General features: G+C 45.9%; 1 protein-coding gene across 1 annotated transcript in view; it reads right to left on the bottom strand.

Annotated features, from left to right (window-relative positions):
- The window catches only part of MYO16 (myosin XVI), a 437,386-nt gene that overhangs the window by 177,448 nt on the left and 242,452 nt on the right, over positions 1 to 17,486 (bottom strand). Inside the window, exons 17-20 of the mRNA XM_074378522.1 lie at positions 6,617 to 6,728; positions 3,461 to 3,578; positions 2,625 to 2,696; positions 625 to 766 (exon numbers count right to left, since the gene is read on the bottom strand). Of these exons, the coding sequence (XP_074234623.1) occupies positions 625 to 766; positions 2,625 to 2,696; positions 3,461 to 3,578; positions 6,617 to 6,728 (444 nt within the window). The remainder of the gene's footprint in view (positions 1 to 624; positions 767 to 2,624; positions 2,697 to 3,460; positions 3,579 to 6,616; positions 6,729 to 17,486) is intronic.

The following is a 17,486-nucleotide window of genomic DNA, read 5'->3' as shown; positions in this document are numbered from 1 at the left end:
GAATGCACGTGTGCTCCCGACGGCCTGCCCTGCCCACGGTCACCATTAGTGACAAGAATATTAACAAAGGTTTCCATTGACAAGATGCCAAGGAGCGCTCGAACATCCAGGTGATCAAACAGCCCCGGAAAGCTGCTGCTTAAAGATGGTTAAGGTTAGGGGTCAAAAGGGTTACCAGAGATGCTTCATCAAACAACCCACAAAGCAGGTGAGGAAAACAGGGAGAACTCCCAGCCCAAAACCATCGTCACATTGGTTCTGGAGGGTCATGGGCCCCCCAGTAACCGAAAGCCTCCCATATTCTTGGGCTGTCTTCTTCCCAGATTTATAGGGTTTTAAAATACTTCTTGGTGCTCAGAAGGCCATCGATGCCTTCAGCCAAGAGAGAGCACATCTGCATCTCTAGGCATGAGAGATGATCTGATTAATTCATCGAGGGGTGTGGCTGTGGGGGAGGGGCTTAAATCCCTTAAAAACAGTCAATAAAATCCTTGAAGTGAAATCACCTCGCTACAATGAAACGTTGTAATGTTCTCATGGCTGACGGTCACACTGGCTTCTGCGCGTCCATAAGCCTGAGCCTTGTCAAGCCGGCGGTGACCCCCCAGCATCTATCAGTCCTACCTGCTGGGCTCGTCTTGACTGTGGAGGCAACTGTTCACCATGTTCACCAGAAAGCCAAACAGACGACTGTACAGGGACTTGGCCAGGAGATCCCGGTAGAATTCAGCCATCTCTGCGGTGTGCCGCCGTGTGATCAGCTCCCCTGGAAGAGCAGGAGGGGGGGCGTAAGCACCAGGGTCCCTCGTTCAGACGCAGAGCTGCACCCGTGGATGTCTTCCTCCATATCCACATCCATCAGAAGATGTTACCAGTACACTGACTTGAATAAATGAGCCCTCTGTCAGTTACTACAGAACCATGTTTCCCTGAAGGGCGTGTCACACATACTGCAGCCTTGTTTGCTGCAGGCGTTGACCCCAGCTTTGAGCTCCGTGCAGGCTGTGCGATCTCCCTGCGGTCAGGGGACCGACTCTCTGCAGAGCCCTCTTAACCAGCTTTCTGGTAACGGCTCATGGATGTGGATATGGAGTCATCCTCCAGGCACCTGGAAACCTGGCCATCTGGAAAAGTCATCATAGTTTAGGTATTTTCAAAGAGCTGACCCTGCTCATCACAACGTGGGTTGGGAGTTGGGGAACAAGACTGAAGGTGGAAATCTCTGTTATTTTCAAAGCAGCAGTGGCTGAAATCCTGAGCGATAACGTTTTGAGTGGAGACTGGACTAGAGAGGAAACCGAGAAGGAAACACGTGGAGGTGACTGGGGGTGAGGGACTCTCCGTTTCTGCCGGAGGGTGGCAGGGTGGCGGGCATCTGGCGTCCACAGTCCGTGGTCGTGGCCAACCCGGCTGCACTGGGATGCGGGCTCATGGGGAGTCAAGCAACAGGATGCTGACTGTGTTAAATGAAGGCCTAGTATTTCGTGAGAATTAAAAATCCCAGCACTTGCCATATGACCGAGCAATCCCACTCCTGGGCATATATACGGAGAAATCTCCGATTTGAAAAGATCCATGCACCCCAGTGCTCATGGCAGCACTATTTACAACAGGCAAGACATGGACGCAGCCTAAGTGCCCATCAACAGAGGACTGGATAAAGAAGAAGTGGTGTATATACAATAGAATATTACTCAGTCTTAAAAAAAGAATAAAATCATGCCATTTGCAGTAACATGGATGGACCTGGAGATGATCAGACTAAGTGAAGAAAATCAGAGAAAGACAAATATCATATGATATCACTTATATGTGGAATCTAAACAAACTAAACAAATGATAAAAATGAGCTTATTTACGAGACAGAAACAGACTCAGAGATGTAAAAAAACAAACCTATGGTTACCAGCAGGGGGAGGGGGAGGAATAAATTGGGAGCTTGGGATTAGCAGATACCAACCACTACATAGAAAGCAGGTAAACAAGTTGCTAGTGTACAGCCCAGGGGTCGGTATTCAGTGTCCTGTAACAAGAGGAGGGTGCAGCTCAGTGGTAGAGCGTGCGCTCAGCACGCATGAGGTCCTGGTTCAATGCCCAGTGCCTCCATTTAAAAAAAAAAATAAATAAACCCAATTGCTGGTCCCACACAAAAAATTCTGTAATAAACCATAATGGAAAAGAATGTGAAAAAGAATGTATGTATATATACACACATATATGTGTATAACTGAATCACTCTGCTGTACACCTGAAACTAACACAACACTGTAAATCAACTGTACTTCAATTTTAAAAATTATGTAAAAATAAATGAATAAACAGAAATCCCAGCATTTTCAGCACGAGGCACCATTCCCGTCGATTCACTGGTGCCTGGGAAGCGGCCGCCGCCATTGCGACTGACGAGGTGGCGAGAAGGGGCTTCGCTCCAAGGAAGAGGGCAGCCAGGCACCTTGTACACCAAGGGCTCCAACATTTTAATTGCGTGAGCCCTCCTGGATCAATGAGTTTATTTGTCTAAAATGACTGATCAGCTACAAAAAAGGTGACCAGTTAATCAGAATGGTCTCTCAAGAGCATTAGGAGTTTCATAAAGGTGAAAAGCAAAGTACAGAAAAATTTACCTTTAAAATATTGGATATCAGTCGTTAAAGCAGACGCCAATTCATCCGCTGATACTTGCAACATTCCAGCCACTAAAGTTAAAGCAGCAATGAAAACATATCATTAGTGTGTACTGTTTGATGGCAAGAACATTGGATTTTATAATTTGTAAGATCTGTATGTATCTATTAGAAAATGTGTGTATTGAAGGAACTAAACCACCTCTGTAAGCGGCCAGTGCAACTGGAGAGACAGCTGACGGCAATCAAAACGCTAACGAGTTCTCAGGCATTAAATCACCACGGGTATTTTTTTCCCTCCTTGCCCTCATGAATGGCCCAGGAGGCTTCTCCCCAATTCCTAGTTAAATTACTTTGACATGAAGTGAAGACATGCTGATTATCAACAACCTGTGGTTTTAAGGTATTTTGAAAAAACCTGGGAGTGACTAACAAGGCAACTTCAAAGTGGAGAGAGATTTTTGGCTAGAGCTTTGAAGTGAGGTAATTACATTCTGTTTAAAATGTTTAACTAATAACATGCTCCCCAAATGTACCGGGTGGCAGGGGGTGGTGGAGAGTCCTCAGAATAATGTAAAGAAACCCAGTGATATGCCGAAGCATCAACACTGTTAATGTGGTGTGCAGCACGAGAACATAAATGCACATCTCATTCACTCACACAACCAGAAGGAAGACAGTGGATACCCCCGCCCCCTATCCCCCTGCAACCTCTGAATTCTACTCCAGCAAAAAGGGTTTCATCCCACCCGGCTTCTCTGTACTGTGTCGCCATCTGCTGGCCAGTCTGCAAAACTGCACCTCGGTGAGGTGCCTGTTAGATCTGTTCCACTGACCTTGCTCCAGGAGCTGGAGGTCAGACACAAACGCCGAGTCCGCCTCGGTCAGGGCGGTGAACCGAATGTCTCCAATGTGTAACACGGCTGCTAGAATCACAAACAGATTCTCCACCTCCTACGTGGTGTACAAATACAGAAAATGAATGGGCTTGCTTAGAAGAAAGATGAAAAGACAAATCCTTTTAAAAACCTCAAAGTAGGTTAAAAAAAAAAAAAAAGATGTGCATGCTATTAGTGGGACTGAGATATTTTTTCAGATCCAGAATGTTCCTTAAAAGAACTGCCAATCTCTAACTCCAAATCCAAAACCTCGTAATTCAACACTTGTTCTTAAAATCCACATTTCTGTACCTTAAACAAAAGAGGAAGAGGGCAAGAAAGTGACGTTCTGATATTAACAGATGGTTTCTGGAAAAGTATCAGGATGAAAAATAAATGATCATGTAGTGATGGTCCGACTGGCTGGGCATCAGCTGTAGAGTCAGACTTCATACATCTCCTCCCAGAAGGCGAAGTTACCGTATCCATCTCATAGCCATCTCTCTTATAAGATAAACTGATTATGATTATAGAATTTTTCATTTCTCCTAGAAAATTAGTGGAAGAGGCACAATGAAAACAATTTGCCTAGATAAACAAAATGCTAATTTTAAAGGTATTTAAAGGAACACTCAGGGGAAAAGGATGTTAGAGCAACCTTTGAGCAGAAGGTAGCAGGAGGTATGAGAGTGTTTCCTTAAAGAATATCTGAGAACCTGGAACTCTGCATAAAGAAAGAAATTAGACCTTAGATTTGGTTTTGGACAGTCATTTTGTGGTAAGAATGAAAAGTCAAGAAAAAGCGGTAAGCTGAAACGTACTTCTCCAGAGTTGCAAATGTCTAGTGTTATGATATCAATAGTAAAAATGTGTAAGCTTCCTTTAGGACAAGTGACATAACCTTCCAAATTCTCAGTTGCCTAATCTGTAACTTGGGAATAAAAAGCTCCTGCTTGTGGAAATTTTTCTAACAATTATTATCTGCTTTATAAACACATAGTTGATACAACACAGTCCTTGAGACTTTCATTAATTTCCACTCTCATGAACTTTCAGTTTTCATATTAAGGTTCAATTTTATTATCTTTAATATGAGAGCATTGAAAAGGATAATCTGTAAGTAATTTTCAAGTATGATACTCTATGACTGTAGCATTGCTTAGAAAGTTTTTTGGTAACTTCGAAATCCTAAATTGGTGTTTCAAATTTTATTCCTTCATGCTTGTTTACATAACATTTCCTCCTCCCTTTTTAATAAATCTAGCAACTCCTCACTAAATTTTCCAGTGCCCTGTGAGATGGCACACCTGGAAACAGACAGGGAGACTCTGTTCTGTCCTCAAGGATCATACAGGTCAGCGATGGAGACAGAGCTGGGAAAACTAGCCCTAATCCGAATTACAATGTGCTACTACGCGACACTACACGACACTGTGACAGAGGTGAAAACGAACCGCTCTGCAGGCAGAGGCAGGGGCCGTGGCTCTGTGTCTGGCCGCCGTGAGCCAGCCCGCCTGCCTCTCCTCCACGCGGCCGGCTGCTTGGTGCTGGTGGAGGACGGAGGCTCCGGCGCCTTTACGGACGGATCTCCCGGGACCACAGCCACACGCCTTGACTCAGGGTCTTGCTGGCCCAGAAGTACCTTCCCCCCAATCTCAGGGGACACGGTCTTTTCCTCCTAAGTGGACCCAGGTGTCACCATCCCAGTCACTCCCAAGGATTGAGATGACGTGATTACCTTCATGCCTTTTGTTAAAATGCACTATTTCTTTTACTAAAAAGCTTGTCAACCCCCCTGCTGGCTACCTGCGATGGAAAGTATGTTCTGCCTGCCCTGCCTCTGAGGACCAAGCATGGACTTTAAATGCCCTGTTTCCAAGCAACTGACCTTTTGGAGGAATGGCCCCTTGGCCACCCCTACATCCCAGTTTCCTCTAAGGAAGCAGTGATTTTGGACTTGGAGGAAGGGAAAAATAACAAAAAGTACCACAGTGGCGAGTGCACAGACAGAAAAGCACAGATGGCCAGGAGCGAGGGAAAGACGGGAATACGGAGACGGCAGAATCAGAGCATCAAAGAACAAAACACCGCATGTGCCCACGTTCCTAGAATTCCAGTCCCTGCCTGGGGCACAGGCGGGGTGAGGCCAAGTGCCCAGAGCTAATCCACTTGGGGTGGGTCCCACCTCCTTACGCCTTCATTCTTGCCACCTTCACACCCCTTCCACCCACTCACTGCCCCATGAGCCAGGTGGACAAGGGAAAAGACAAAGACCCAAATTAACCAACTTACTGGTCTAAGGGGAGAAAAAAAGGAACGTTTTAAAATCTGCGACTACATCTGGGCTCCTGAGCTACTGGTCTACCAGATCACCCGCGTGGTCTCACACTGGTCACTAGCTTGCTAACTGGGAGTTGGCCTTCATTCAAAATGATACCCTATTGAATGAAGGAGACACAGAGACTACGTGTAAAGGAGACAGATTGGTGGGCATTTGACTGGTCTCAGGCTCAGGCCATTTCACATCTCTTATTCCCTAGACCTCTGCTGTTCCCTTCAGTGACCACAAACCGCACAAGGCGACTTCCATTTAAATCAATCAGAACTAAGAACAGTTAAGCTCCATTGCTCGAGCCTCACCAGCCACACACGGCCAGTGGCTGCCCTGCTGCAAGGCGCAGGCGCAGAGCCTCCCTAGGATCGCAGGGGTTCCCGCGGCTCGGCAGTGGGTTTACCTTTCAGATTGTGTTTTTCAGCTTTACAGTGCTTGGGGGCATTTGATAATTCCTTAAGAATTTTGACAAAGCATATTGTTTAGGATGTTTTAATGATGTGATTAAAGCTGCCATTTTCTCTCAAGTCCATTTTGCTCTGGTTTGCTCGCAGGTCCTACGGGACAAGGGCTCCTTGACCACGCTCTTAAGGACAGCAGCCCGTCCTCCTGTCACCCTGTTCGTCTTCCTGGTACCTAAGGCCCTGAGCCTCCTGCCTGTTTACATCTGTCTCCCACTGGAACGTAAACTCCAGGAGGTAGAGAAATGGTTTTGAATGAATAACTTTTATAAGTCAGGAGAAGGTTGATTTTCACAGTGAAATGTTTGTGGCATGACTCACCAAGTTGCTGAAGCCAATTACATTCAGTGCTTGTTTCAAAACAGCAAATCTCTCCCTGTTCAGAGAATGCTCTGCTGTTGATACATCGTCTCGAAAGGTCTGGTTCAAATACCTGCGAGGAGGAAGAGCACAGAGCTTTATGGCTGGGCGTGCGGCCAAACTCCGGTGGTTGAGTCGCTCCAGCCGTATTTGGTCCCCAGATTGATGGGGACCACCTGGACACTGTGAGCCCATGTGTTTACAAGGCCCTGGTACATAACAGCATAACAAACATACATGATGTTTCAGGAAGGGGAGAAAAGTTCCTGCTGCACCAGGACATACTGACACTGTCCTGCCTGTTCTCACTTCAGCTGCGCCCTGCGCAGGCAAAGGTCACCAGTGCTGCCCGTCTTCCGTGCAGAAATCTGGCAGGTTCCATGGTGTGCTTTGCAATTAATATCTGTGTTAAAGATTTTTCATTTAGAGTCATTTATTGTTTCTTCTTGTCAATACCTTTTCATTACAAGGTGGCTGATTAATTCATTGATTTATTCCTTTCATTCAACAAACACACAGGAATCACGCAATACTTCCAGCTGAAGTTATTAAGATGCAAGAGTGCATCCCTGGGGCTCAGCAACGAACACACTGCTCCCAGGGCAGAGGCGAGGGAAGCACGACGCCGCACAACCCAGGAGCAGAGTAACAGAGACCCACTCAGCCTGCTTGGAGGAGGGGAGGAGGGGCAATGAGGAAAGGGTCCAAGAGCTGACACTCGAGTAGGGAATTGCCAAGCAAATTCAAGACCCAAGGGTGTCCCTGGAGTGACTGGCAATACATACTGAGGCACCGGGATGGAGCAGGCGTGAGGTACATGGGGAACTCGGGGGTGTCCCCAAAACTGGAGCCTCCGGGGAGAGGAGCAGAGGGTAAGGAGGTCACACATGTAGCCAGAGTTCTGTGTATCTTGCAAAAGAGTTCCCATGATGTCTTGGAAGGAACGGGTGGTCCTGAAGTCCTTGCAATAAAGAAAGGGCAGGAACAGATTGGTGTTTCAGAAAGAACATTCTGGCAGCCCAGTGAAAGATTCCCTGGAAAGAGATGAGGCAATGAAATGAGCTCAGGGGTCCAGCGTGGAGAAGACGGGACAGGACGGATGGGGAGGCAGGACGGCCGGGCTGGCTGGATGCAGGCGCGGAGAACACAGGGGCGTGAACTGTGCTCTTCGAGCTTCTTTCTGGGGAAACGAGGTGGACGGTGGCCTCGCTCAAGAGGAGAATTAAGTTTCTGAGAGAAAGACTTCTATTTTATCACAGTCATGTTCCCTTTGAGCTACTTGGTAAAGTTCAAGCAGCGGCCCAAGAAATAATTGAGCATAAGGATCTGAAATTCAGAGAAAACCAGAAAAGGTCTGGACGTCATCGGCGTGCGGAGACTAAAACCAGGCGGCGGACGAGCTCACGGGAAGGAGACGCTGACGTTCTAGGGATGAAGAAAGGAGACCCTGGGAAGGAGGGGGCGGGGTCTGGGGGGACCTCTGGGCTGCGCGGGGTCGACTGGGGGTGGGCCGGCCCTCAGCAGGCTCAGGAGCTGAGGCAGAAGCACATGAAGACTGGATCAAAGACTCAAAGAAAAAGGTGTGGGGTCTGAAGAGAAGGAAAGAAGAGGGTCTGGAATCGGAGTTCAGAGGAGGGACCCCACCTTCTCCACGTGCAGATGAGGTGGTAGATGTGGTCCAGGGGCCAGAAGTGTCTCCGGGAGCCAAGGAACCACCACTGGTGGCTTCAGAAAGCAGGCAAGGTTGAGGACAAGGGGAAGATGGCTTGAGGAAGGGCATGAGAACTCGAATACTCGCTGCTGAGAAGGGACATTGTCCCCAAGCAGCGGGACACTGGAGGCTGAGCGGATGCAGCGGGCACCAGGTGGGGCTGTCTCCTTCCCCAGAGGGCGATGGAGCTGGGGTCGGGGCAGTGGAACAAAGGAAACCATCAAGGGCAGCCAAATTGTCAAGGGACCGGGTTACGACGGTCAGAGTCATCTTGCCTCAAATTCACAAAGTTCTGACTGACGGCTTTTGACTTCGTCACCTATTAATTAATGGCCCCACAATTACCAACTCCCAGTGTTCAGGCCTTAGAGCTCCCCAGTCACTGTCTTATGTTATCACTTTTACGTCTCAAAATCATATACTTACGGCTCAAACAATCTGTTTTTTTTTTTGTCATCTCCTTTTAACTCATACATAACTCGAACAGCAACATCTGGCAACGTCCACGTCCAGAGCCAGAAACATCAGAGAATCACTGCTATTTGCTTTTAAAAGATCGACAGCTCAAGGGAACGGTCCAGATGTTTCCACCAAGGGGAAGAAGGATGCGACGTACAGAATGTTAAAAATCGTAGACAGATTAATCCTGTTTGACGAATTCTACTCAAAGGCAAGGGCGGTGGGAGCTAACACCTTGTGTCAGATCCTCGACTGGGCGTTTCAGGAGCGCTTCCCAGCCGGTCCTCACGTCGACCTGAGAAGCAGAGCTGCTCTTGTGCCCTTGTAGGAGACATGGGAACGGAAGCTTATTGAAGATCTCCAAGCCAATAACTGGCCAACTGCTACACCTTGTCCGACCCCCACCCTACGCCCTTGTAACTCAGTTACCAGGTTCATGCGGGGGATTATTCTGAGCAACTAAGTTTATAAAACTCACTTTCACAGGTCAGTGTGAGAAAAGCACACCTGCGCCAAATATACAAACATCTTTGCTTTCACTTACAGGGAAAAAAAAAAACAGCAAACCAGATGAATATGTGTTACAACTGAACATGCAAAATTCTGCTTGTGCGTTGGGTGAGACCAGAATTCACTGCACATTGACTTTATTTAAAATAAGTCAGGAGCAACGACTGTTGACTTGCGCTGTTTCTAATCAACTATTCCATTGTTCCAATTTGTTGTCGTGACAAAAAATAGCATTTTTAGTGATACATCTCCTAAGGTGGGTCAAATTTATCGTCAAAATCATGTGTTTGTCTCTGGTGTGTGTGTGTGTGTATGTGTGTGAGTGTGTGTGTATGAGTGTCTCTGTGTGTGTGTGAGTGTGTGTGTATGAGTGTCTCTGTGTGTGTGTATCTCTGTGTGTGTGAGTGTGTGTGTGCATTGATACTCGTGATTTGTGGCAAAGAAAACCCGATCTTGGAATAAATCTCTTACGTGTAAAGGGGCAAATTAAAGATGCTGACCACCCACCCCCGCCTGTGGCTTCACTGGGACAAGAGGACGAGGAGTTCAAGGTGGCAGATTTCATCTGAACACCAAATACAAACAATAACCTTTTGCAAAAAGCCGACATTCAAGGGCCTGAGCACCGCGCCGGGCGCCGACACCTCCGCTCTCCCAGGGGTGCCGGACACGCCGCAAACACCGCGAAGCCGCCAGGGGCAGGAGAGCAGGCCCCGGAGATGCGGTGCACGGCGCACGACTGCGGTCAGCAGCATGTACTGGAAACGTCAAAGTTCTAAGAGGCTAGATGTCAACACTTCTCCCCTCGAAGAGAAACGACGGTTACGAGGTGTGGCAGAACGTTAGCCAGCATGAGGGTGGCTTCCTATTTCAATACACAAATGTACCAAACTGACACGCGGTGCACCTTCAGCCAGCACATGGCGATATGTCAACTACATCTCAGAAATCAACTAATCAATTAATTTAAAAATAAACGAACCAACAACAGCTGCCCTGCCCGAGCTCAGGGGCATCCCAGCCCAGCAGACACACAATGACTCTCATACGCCTGTGGGTGCGCCCAAGGTGAGCTGGGAGTGAAGGCTCAGATAGAAATAAAGGCAATTACTACTTAAAACCGCGGGTGGGGCCCGTTCACCAGGTCTGGGCTCGCAGACTACAAAGCACCATTTTTTTTGCTGGCCTTTGATCTGCCGCATAAACACGAAAGAACCATGTCTTCCCTACTGTGGGCAAAGCTGCCTTCTCTCTACTAGGGGAAGTTTAATATGTAAACAGAAACCAGATAAAGCAAAACCAAACCGTTGGCGTCAACAACAGCCCTGTTTATCAGTTTGGGAAGGAAGAGGGTACACTCTGCTCCCTGCCCACCCAGCCCCACCTCGCTCCTAGAAGGAAATTCTTTCCTTTATGGTTTTTCAACTATCTGGAAAGTATTAACCAATTTTAAATCCCCCCTGCAATGGAATAAGAATAAGGTTTTTTATTAACCCCAGGTTCAGATACATAAATCTCCACCCACAGGAATGTTAATGTATTAGCTGCACACTGTTTTGTTTGGAGAGAGGAAACCCTGCCAGTGGTCTTCAGGAAAAGCATGGAATCCATTTAATAAATTACACATTCAGAAAGACTTCGGGTCCTGTGACATTCCCAGAATAGTTTGCCCATATTTTTCAAATCAGTCAGACTATTTCTTCAAAACATCTGGCGGAACAGATTCTAAACTCTGACCATCTCTCAAAGAGGAAACGCTTCTGTGAACTCACTGGGTTCTTGAAAATGGAAGTAGAGACACCAGGACAGAGTGGTCACCTCCTGCACTGGGGGCCCGGGACACGTGTTTGCAGAGCCGAACCCCAGGCTGCACCCCGTCCTCCGGCCTGAGGGCAGCAGGGGCCGCTCTTGCCAGAGGAAGGGGCACCTTTTCCTTCCCACCGAGACCCAGAGAACCAGCCATGTTTATGTGGGTGAATTAGGGAAATGGAGAGAGAGAGAAGGTTTCGCTCAGAGCTTGTGCCTTGGTCTGGCCTTTCTGAAACCGTGAGACACGCAGAGGCGGGGGGCTGCACCTGCCGGGGTGGAGGAGGGCTCTCTGTGACTCCCAGGGACCCCAGCTCACAGCAGACTGGCTCTGGCTCTGTGCGTGGGGAGGGGCGGCAGGGGTGTTTACATAAACATGCCTCAGCCGAGGTCGAACAGGTGCAAAACTCCTCCTCGGGAAATCTTACCAAAAAGCATCGTGTAAGGTCATCCTCAGAACACTGATACGAAGGACAAACTCAAACGTCACCCTGCGTCTTAAACACTGACTGAGGGAGACACCTGCACCGTAAATTCTGCAACTGGTAACTATTCCAGAAGATGACACTCCCACACATGCCATTTAGGGACAGTTACCGCTGACGCACGGTTTCCAGGCCCCTTCTGGGACCCGTCCGTGGATGTGTGACGCTAACCCTGTGAAATTCCAAGCTGCTTGTAACCCACCGACACCTTGCGTACTCTCTTTCAACTTGGTAGGTCTAAAAGTGAATTTTAATTTCCTCTCGAGGGAATTACTTCTATTATTTCTACCCTATTTCACTCCCCTTTCTTTCAGTTCCACTGATCAGGATGCCCGCAACGTCCAATCTTTCTCCTCTGCTGTGTGGACATTTGCCTAACGGCGATGATTCTTCATTGACAATGAACCTCAGAGGTCACCTTCCTCCCAAGGCCCCCACGGCCCCAGCGTCTGGAGACCAGCTCATCTCACCCCTCCCGGGGGGCTGCAGTGACCTCCACGCCCATCCCATCAAATCACCCAAATACTGCAAGAGCCTCCGTCTCCAATCTTACAACCAGTCTGCTTTCCTCCTTGCAGTCAAAGTGTAAATTGAGTGAACTCTCTTCCCAAATCAAAATGCATCAACGGCTTCTGGTGGCCTTTAAAATGCTATCTCCCCAGCACGCCTGCCTGGGCCCCCAGCCTGGAACTCCACGTCGTCTCAGTCACTCTCATCCACCGCTGTGCCCTCACGCGGCCCACGCTCTCCCTTCTGAGCATAATCCACACACGTCCAAACGCAGGGTGCGTCCTGTCTTCCCTCACGCGCCACCTTCTCGGGGAAGTCTCCTGGGCTGGGTGTGCCTCTGAGGGGCTCAGCAAACCCTGCACTCCCCCCACAGCTCTGCTTTGTCAGACGCTGTTACAATGCCTGGACAGGCATTTCCCCCCAACAGGCAAGACCATGAGTTTGTTTTCTATGTCTGGGGGTGGAAGGGTGGATAAATTAGGAGTTTTGGATGTTCAGATCCAAATGACTATGTATAAAATAGGTAAACAACAAGGTCCTACTGTACAGCACAGAAAACTATATTCAATGGCTTGTAATAACCTATAACGAAAAAGAATCAGAAGAAGAGTATGTACTTATATGTACACAACTGAATCACCATGCTGTACACCAGAAACTAACACAATGTTGTGAATCAACTATGCTTCCATTAAAAAGTTACAAGGGCGAGGCCAGTCTTTGAATCACACCAACCCTGCCCAGCTGAGTAGTTGTCACTCTGGACTGAAGAGGATGAGTGTACACCTGATTCCTCTGTTGGGTTACCCTTCCCAACGGTTCACCGCCATGATGTCAGCTCTCCACTTATGGACATTCCATCTCCAGAATAACTCTCCTGCTTGTTTCCCGGGTCCCCAGAACCCAGCTCCACCCCGTACAACTGTTCTTCCTCTGTCGGACTCTGCGCTGCGCCCTCCTCTCCACGAGCCGGCCACTGCGTGGCGGCGCTGCCCCCCCGTCTGCTCCCAGGAGTTGCTTCCCAGGATTCTCCTCCTGCCCAGACAGGCCCATGTGCCAAGGCCGGACCAAGCCACACACTGAAACGAACCTCAGAACCTTCCCTGACTGCTCCAGCCATCCCCTTTTGCCTTGTTTAACTGAATGTGTCAACTTGGCTGGGCCAGAGGGTGCCAAAATATTTATTATTATTATCATTATTATGACTTTAAGTTTTATTACTATTCTGGGTGTGTCTGTGAGGGTGTTTCGGATGAAATTAACACTTGGATTCTTGACGGAATTAACACTTGAATTGAACTGAGTATTGAACTGAGTCAGCAGATGGCCCTCCCCAGTTGGACAGGTCTCATCCGGTCAGTGCAAACCTGGATAGAACAAGAAGGCTGCTCCTTCCACAGGTGACAGGGACTCCTTTGCCGGACGGTCCTGAGCCAGGACACTGTATTTTGCGGTTTACTGACTCGAACGGAGACTTGGGTCTGGGGCCGGCTGGCTTCTGGACTGGGGCGTATACCACCAGCTCCCTGGGTCTCCACCTCGCCTACTGCACAGCTTTGTGAACCAATTCTGTATACACGTATGTCTATACATACACACATATACATAAAGAGATTTATTCCTTCCCCACTTCAGTTACTCACACATTCACACACTTAAATACGTAATAGTTTTCATTTAACATACACAACTTAAATGTCATCAATCTGATTCTCTTGGATAGAAATGATGTCAACCGCGTTCCTGATTTAGAGTCTTGTAAAATCTAAATCTGTATTGGATGTATGGTCAGTTTCATGTACGTCTGAACATTTCTATTTATGTGTCTCCGAGTTTCCAGACACACATGGCTGGTTCTGTTTAAACCTGGTAGGCTCCCAGTATGCACGGGAGGGGCCATATGTAGTTGGTTGATAAGAAAGTAGTGAACACAAACTCTGCTCTTTTTCTTTGGCCAAAGATTGGCAAAAGGAAGTAAAAAATCAGTGCCATGAAATTCATTCTTTTGCCAAAATAAAACCAAAACAAAACAAAACCCCACAAACACTATTATGAAGAATTTATTTGGGAAATGCTCTAGAAAGAACGTTTAGTCTAAGAAACAAACATGCAAATGAGCGATCAGAGGTGATTAATCTGCCTTAAGTTCTTTAAGGAGTGGTGGGAGAGAAGTCTGAGGAAATGGGAGGGAGGGGAGCAGTGAGGAAATAATAAAACATTTTTAAACAGAAGTATAAATAGTTCACTTAGTTAGCTTGATGGCCCTTCCAGATAACATGACTGGACAAACAGCAAGTCTAACCTTTATAGAAAAAACTGCATGTCCACAAGCACACAGAAAGACACACGCCCCACGTGCAAGGGCTCACGGCCCTGGCATCCCTACAGCGTCCAAAGGTCAGCTAGAACGTCTCTGTCACTTTAGGAAGAAGCACCGACTCCATTTTAGCAATCTGGGATGTTTGCAATGAAATTAAAATGACTAAAATAAATATATACTATGTCTATAATTTTAAAAAGATTTTAAAAATAAAATTCAGGAAAATCTTGACCACAATTCCTTATTAAACTGAAGACAGTATCTAGTAAAGCACTCTTGCCCAAGGCCAAGCGAGCAGGTGGATGATGTCAGAAATGGGATTTCAGAATGGGTTGTTTCAGGAGAGATTCATAAGTTAAATTAAACTAAATACCCCAAGCTTTCTTTTTGATAATATCATCTCATTTAAAAGCTAAATAAAATTGATCGTTAACACACACAAAAATACTTCTTTATCATAATTAACCCTAATGACATCAGGAAAAAAGGGCCAGGAAACGTGGGTTCCTCTCCAAGAGCTTCTGTGCTCCTGCACCTCTGTCGTGCCTATGTTTGAATATTTTCTAGTAAAGTCTATCTTTGGGACCTGTCGTTAGGATTATAAACGTTACGTATTTTCAGTAAAATTACATATTATATAAAAATATACTTTATACATAATATTACAACACAGATTTTTTAAAAACAGTCAACATAATCTAAAAGGAAAATTAAATTAAGCAACTAGCACTTATGCTCAGTTTAGCTCTAAATTGCTTTGAACTACTCCGGTATTTCCACCTGTATGCTAAACTTGAACAACAATACACTGTTCATGGAATAACGGAGTTCAGATAAGAGTTTCATGGTCCAAATAAGGGATGCCTACGAGCTTACCGACATTGCACTGTGTTTTTAGGTCAAAATTCTTCTACATAAAAGAATATATTTGCAGAAAAGGCACAGGCAGGTTGCCTAACTGTCATTATATTTTTTTGCTTAAAAATTAGCTGAAAGTAAAAATTCTGAAAACATTATTATCGAAGGTCAGAAGGATGTGCTGTAGCTCCAGATGGAATATTCTAGCTGTGAGATGTTAATATGAGAAATTCAAGAAGTTACACAAGAATCTTAAAAAGCAATCAGTTATGCAGAGAGGCATAGTGTCAGTAAAGCATGTTTAAAACTAGCGTTTCCAAAGACAGATTCTGGAATCTTCGAGACGAGTAGGCATAACTGTTTTCGTCTTAATATGTCCATCAGTCTAGGGGCATAATTACCATTCTGTTTTAACTTTTCCCTCAGATACTGAGGAAATGAAATGACACTTTGAATCAGGTCATCCTCACTATTACTACTGCTATGACTGTAATATCATTCTCTCGAGAAATAACTATTTTTCTAAACCAGTGCCACCCCTAAAAATGTTAGTAAGCATCATTTTAAAGAGAAACATGATGAAGCTCAGATGCCTCTCCACTGTCAAACTTATTTTCAATTTTCAAATGTACATTTCCTTAGAAGTAAATTTAATTTAAATGGGTTTTTAGTACTGTGGATTCTTAAACATTATACAAATCCTTCTGTAGCTTCTTTCTGCACAACCTGCTGCTTCTAATAACTTTAGCATTTATATTTAAGGTTTCAAACACTTGAAAAAGTTAACCTTGAATCCCAAATTTTATGAAAACAAACGCTTATAAAATAATTAAGATAAAACTCAATGGATATTTACTTCTGACTTGTTAGGAGACAACTTAAAATTGGAATGGGCAAGAATCACATTACACAAAGTAACTAATGCAAGTTAAAAACTACAGTTGCCGTGATTTTTAAAAAAAAGGAGTGATCATGGCCTATTTTCCTGATGATTTTAGGAAAAGTTTTATTTAAAATGGCGGGATGAGCTACCACAAGATCTTGTATATATTTCCCCGTGCTAGTGGTGGCTCACAGCGAAAAAACAATGTGACAGTGAATGTATGTATGTTCATGAATAACTGAAAAACTGTGCTCCACACTGGAATTTGACACAACATTGTAAAATGACTACAACTCAATAAAAAATGTGGAAAAAAAAAAAAAAGAAAAAAGTTCTGGAGATCTGCTGCACAATAAGTGAGTGTACTTAGCACTATGAAACAGTGTGCTTAAAAGTGGTAAGATGATGAATTTTCTGCTGTGTTTTCATCACAAAAGTAAAATGTAAAGAAAGCCCCCTTGAAAATTAATTAATTAATTAACTAATTAAAAGGTGGGATGGCCTCCTCCTTCTTTCTTTCATCTCCCCTCCCAGAATGATGCTCCGCCTTAAGCCCGGTGGGAACAGAGGAGGCAGAGTACAAAGACGACGCACGTCAGGTGTCACAGATCATCTGTTTGCGCTTTGTGCCTCTGTCTCGGAGCCTTTAACAGCTGACCTGCCAACAGCTCTGCTCTGAGCTTCCTTCTCACTTCCCGCCAACCTCCAGTTTCAGACAGGACATCCCTTCCTGCTGAAACTGAAAGCCGTCTGCTAAGTGGAATCAGTCACCCACTTCAGCCAAAGAGGAATCAAGATCCATTTGAAAAGGCCGGGCACGCAGGACATTTGAAACGTTGATGATGCTACATTTGAATAACGGTCCTGCATCTGTATAATGATCTAGACCAGGAGGCTGCTGTAAAGTTTAGTGATGTGTTACTGAGTCATTCTGCACTGCAGCAACCACAGTATCTTATCACATAATGCCAGTGAGTAATATTCTTGCAGTTAAGGCAGAAATGTAGAGGCCACATTTTATCAATCATAATTTAATTTGCTCAGTGTATGATGCTAAGAATTCAGTGATTACGTTCAGACGAGTACCCATAAAATGTTTTTACACTTTTCCTCTTGGGGGGCCCAAAATATTCATTTCTTTCATTGGGTGGACATTCTTATCATCACAGCAAATGAGCTGAGTTTTGTTTGGTCATCAGTTTATTGGCTCAGTCTTCAAACGCTTAACTTAATACCAGCCATGCTTTCTTAGTGGGGCCACAGTCCTGAACAGAGCAAGGTCCCCACTC

Source organism: Camelus bactrianus, chromosome 14 (genome assembly GCF_048773025.1).
Source record: "Camelus bactrianus isolate YW-2024 breed Bactrian camel chromosome 14, ASM4877302v1, whole genome shotgun sequence".
Taxonomy (NCBI): Eukaryota; Metazoa; Chordata; class Mammalia; order Artiodactyla; family Camelidae; genus Camelus; species Camelus bactrianus.
The sequence above is the reverse complement of the archived record's forward strand: the minus strand, read 5'-3'. Positions and strand labels throughout refer to the sequence as shown.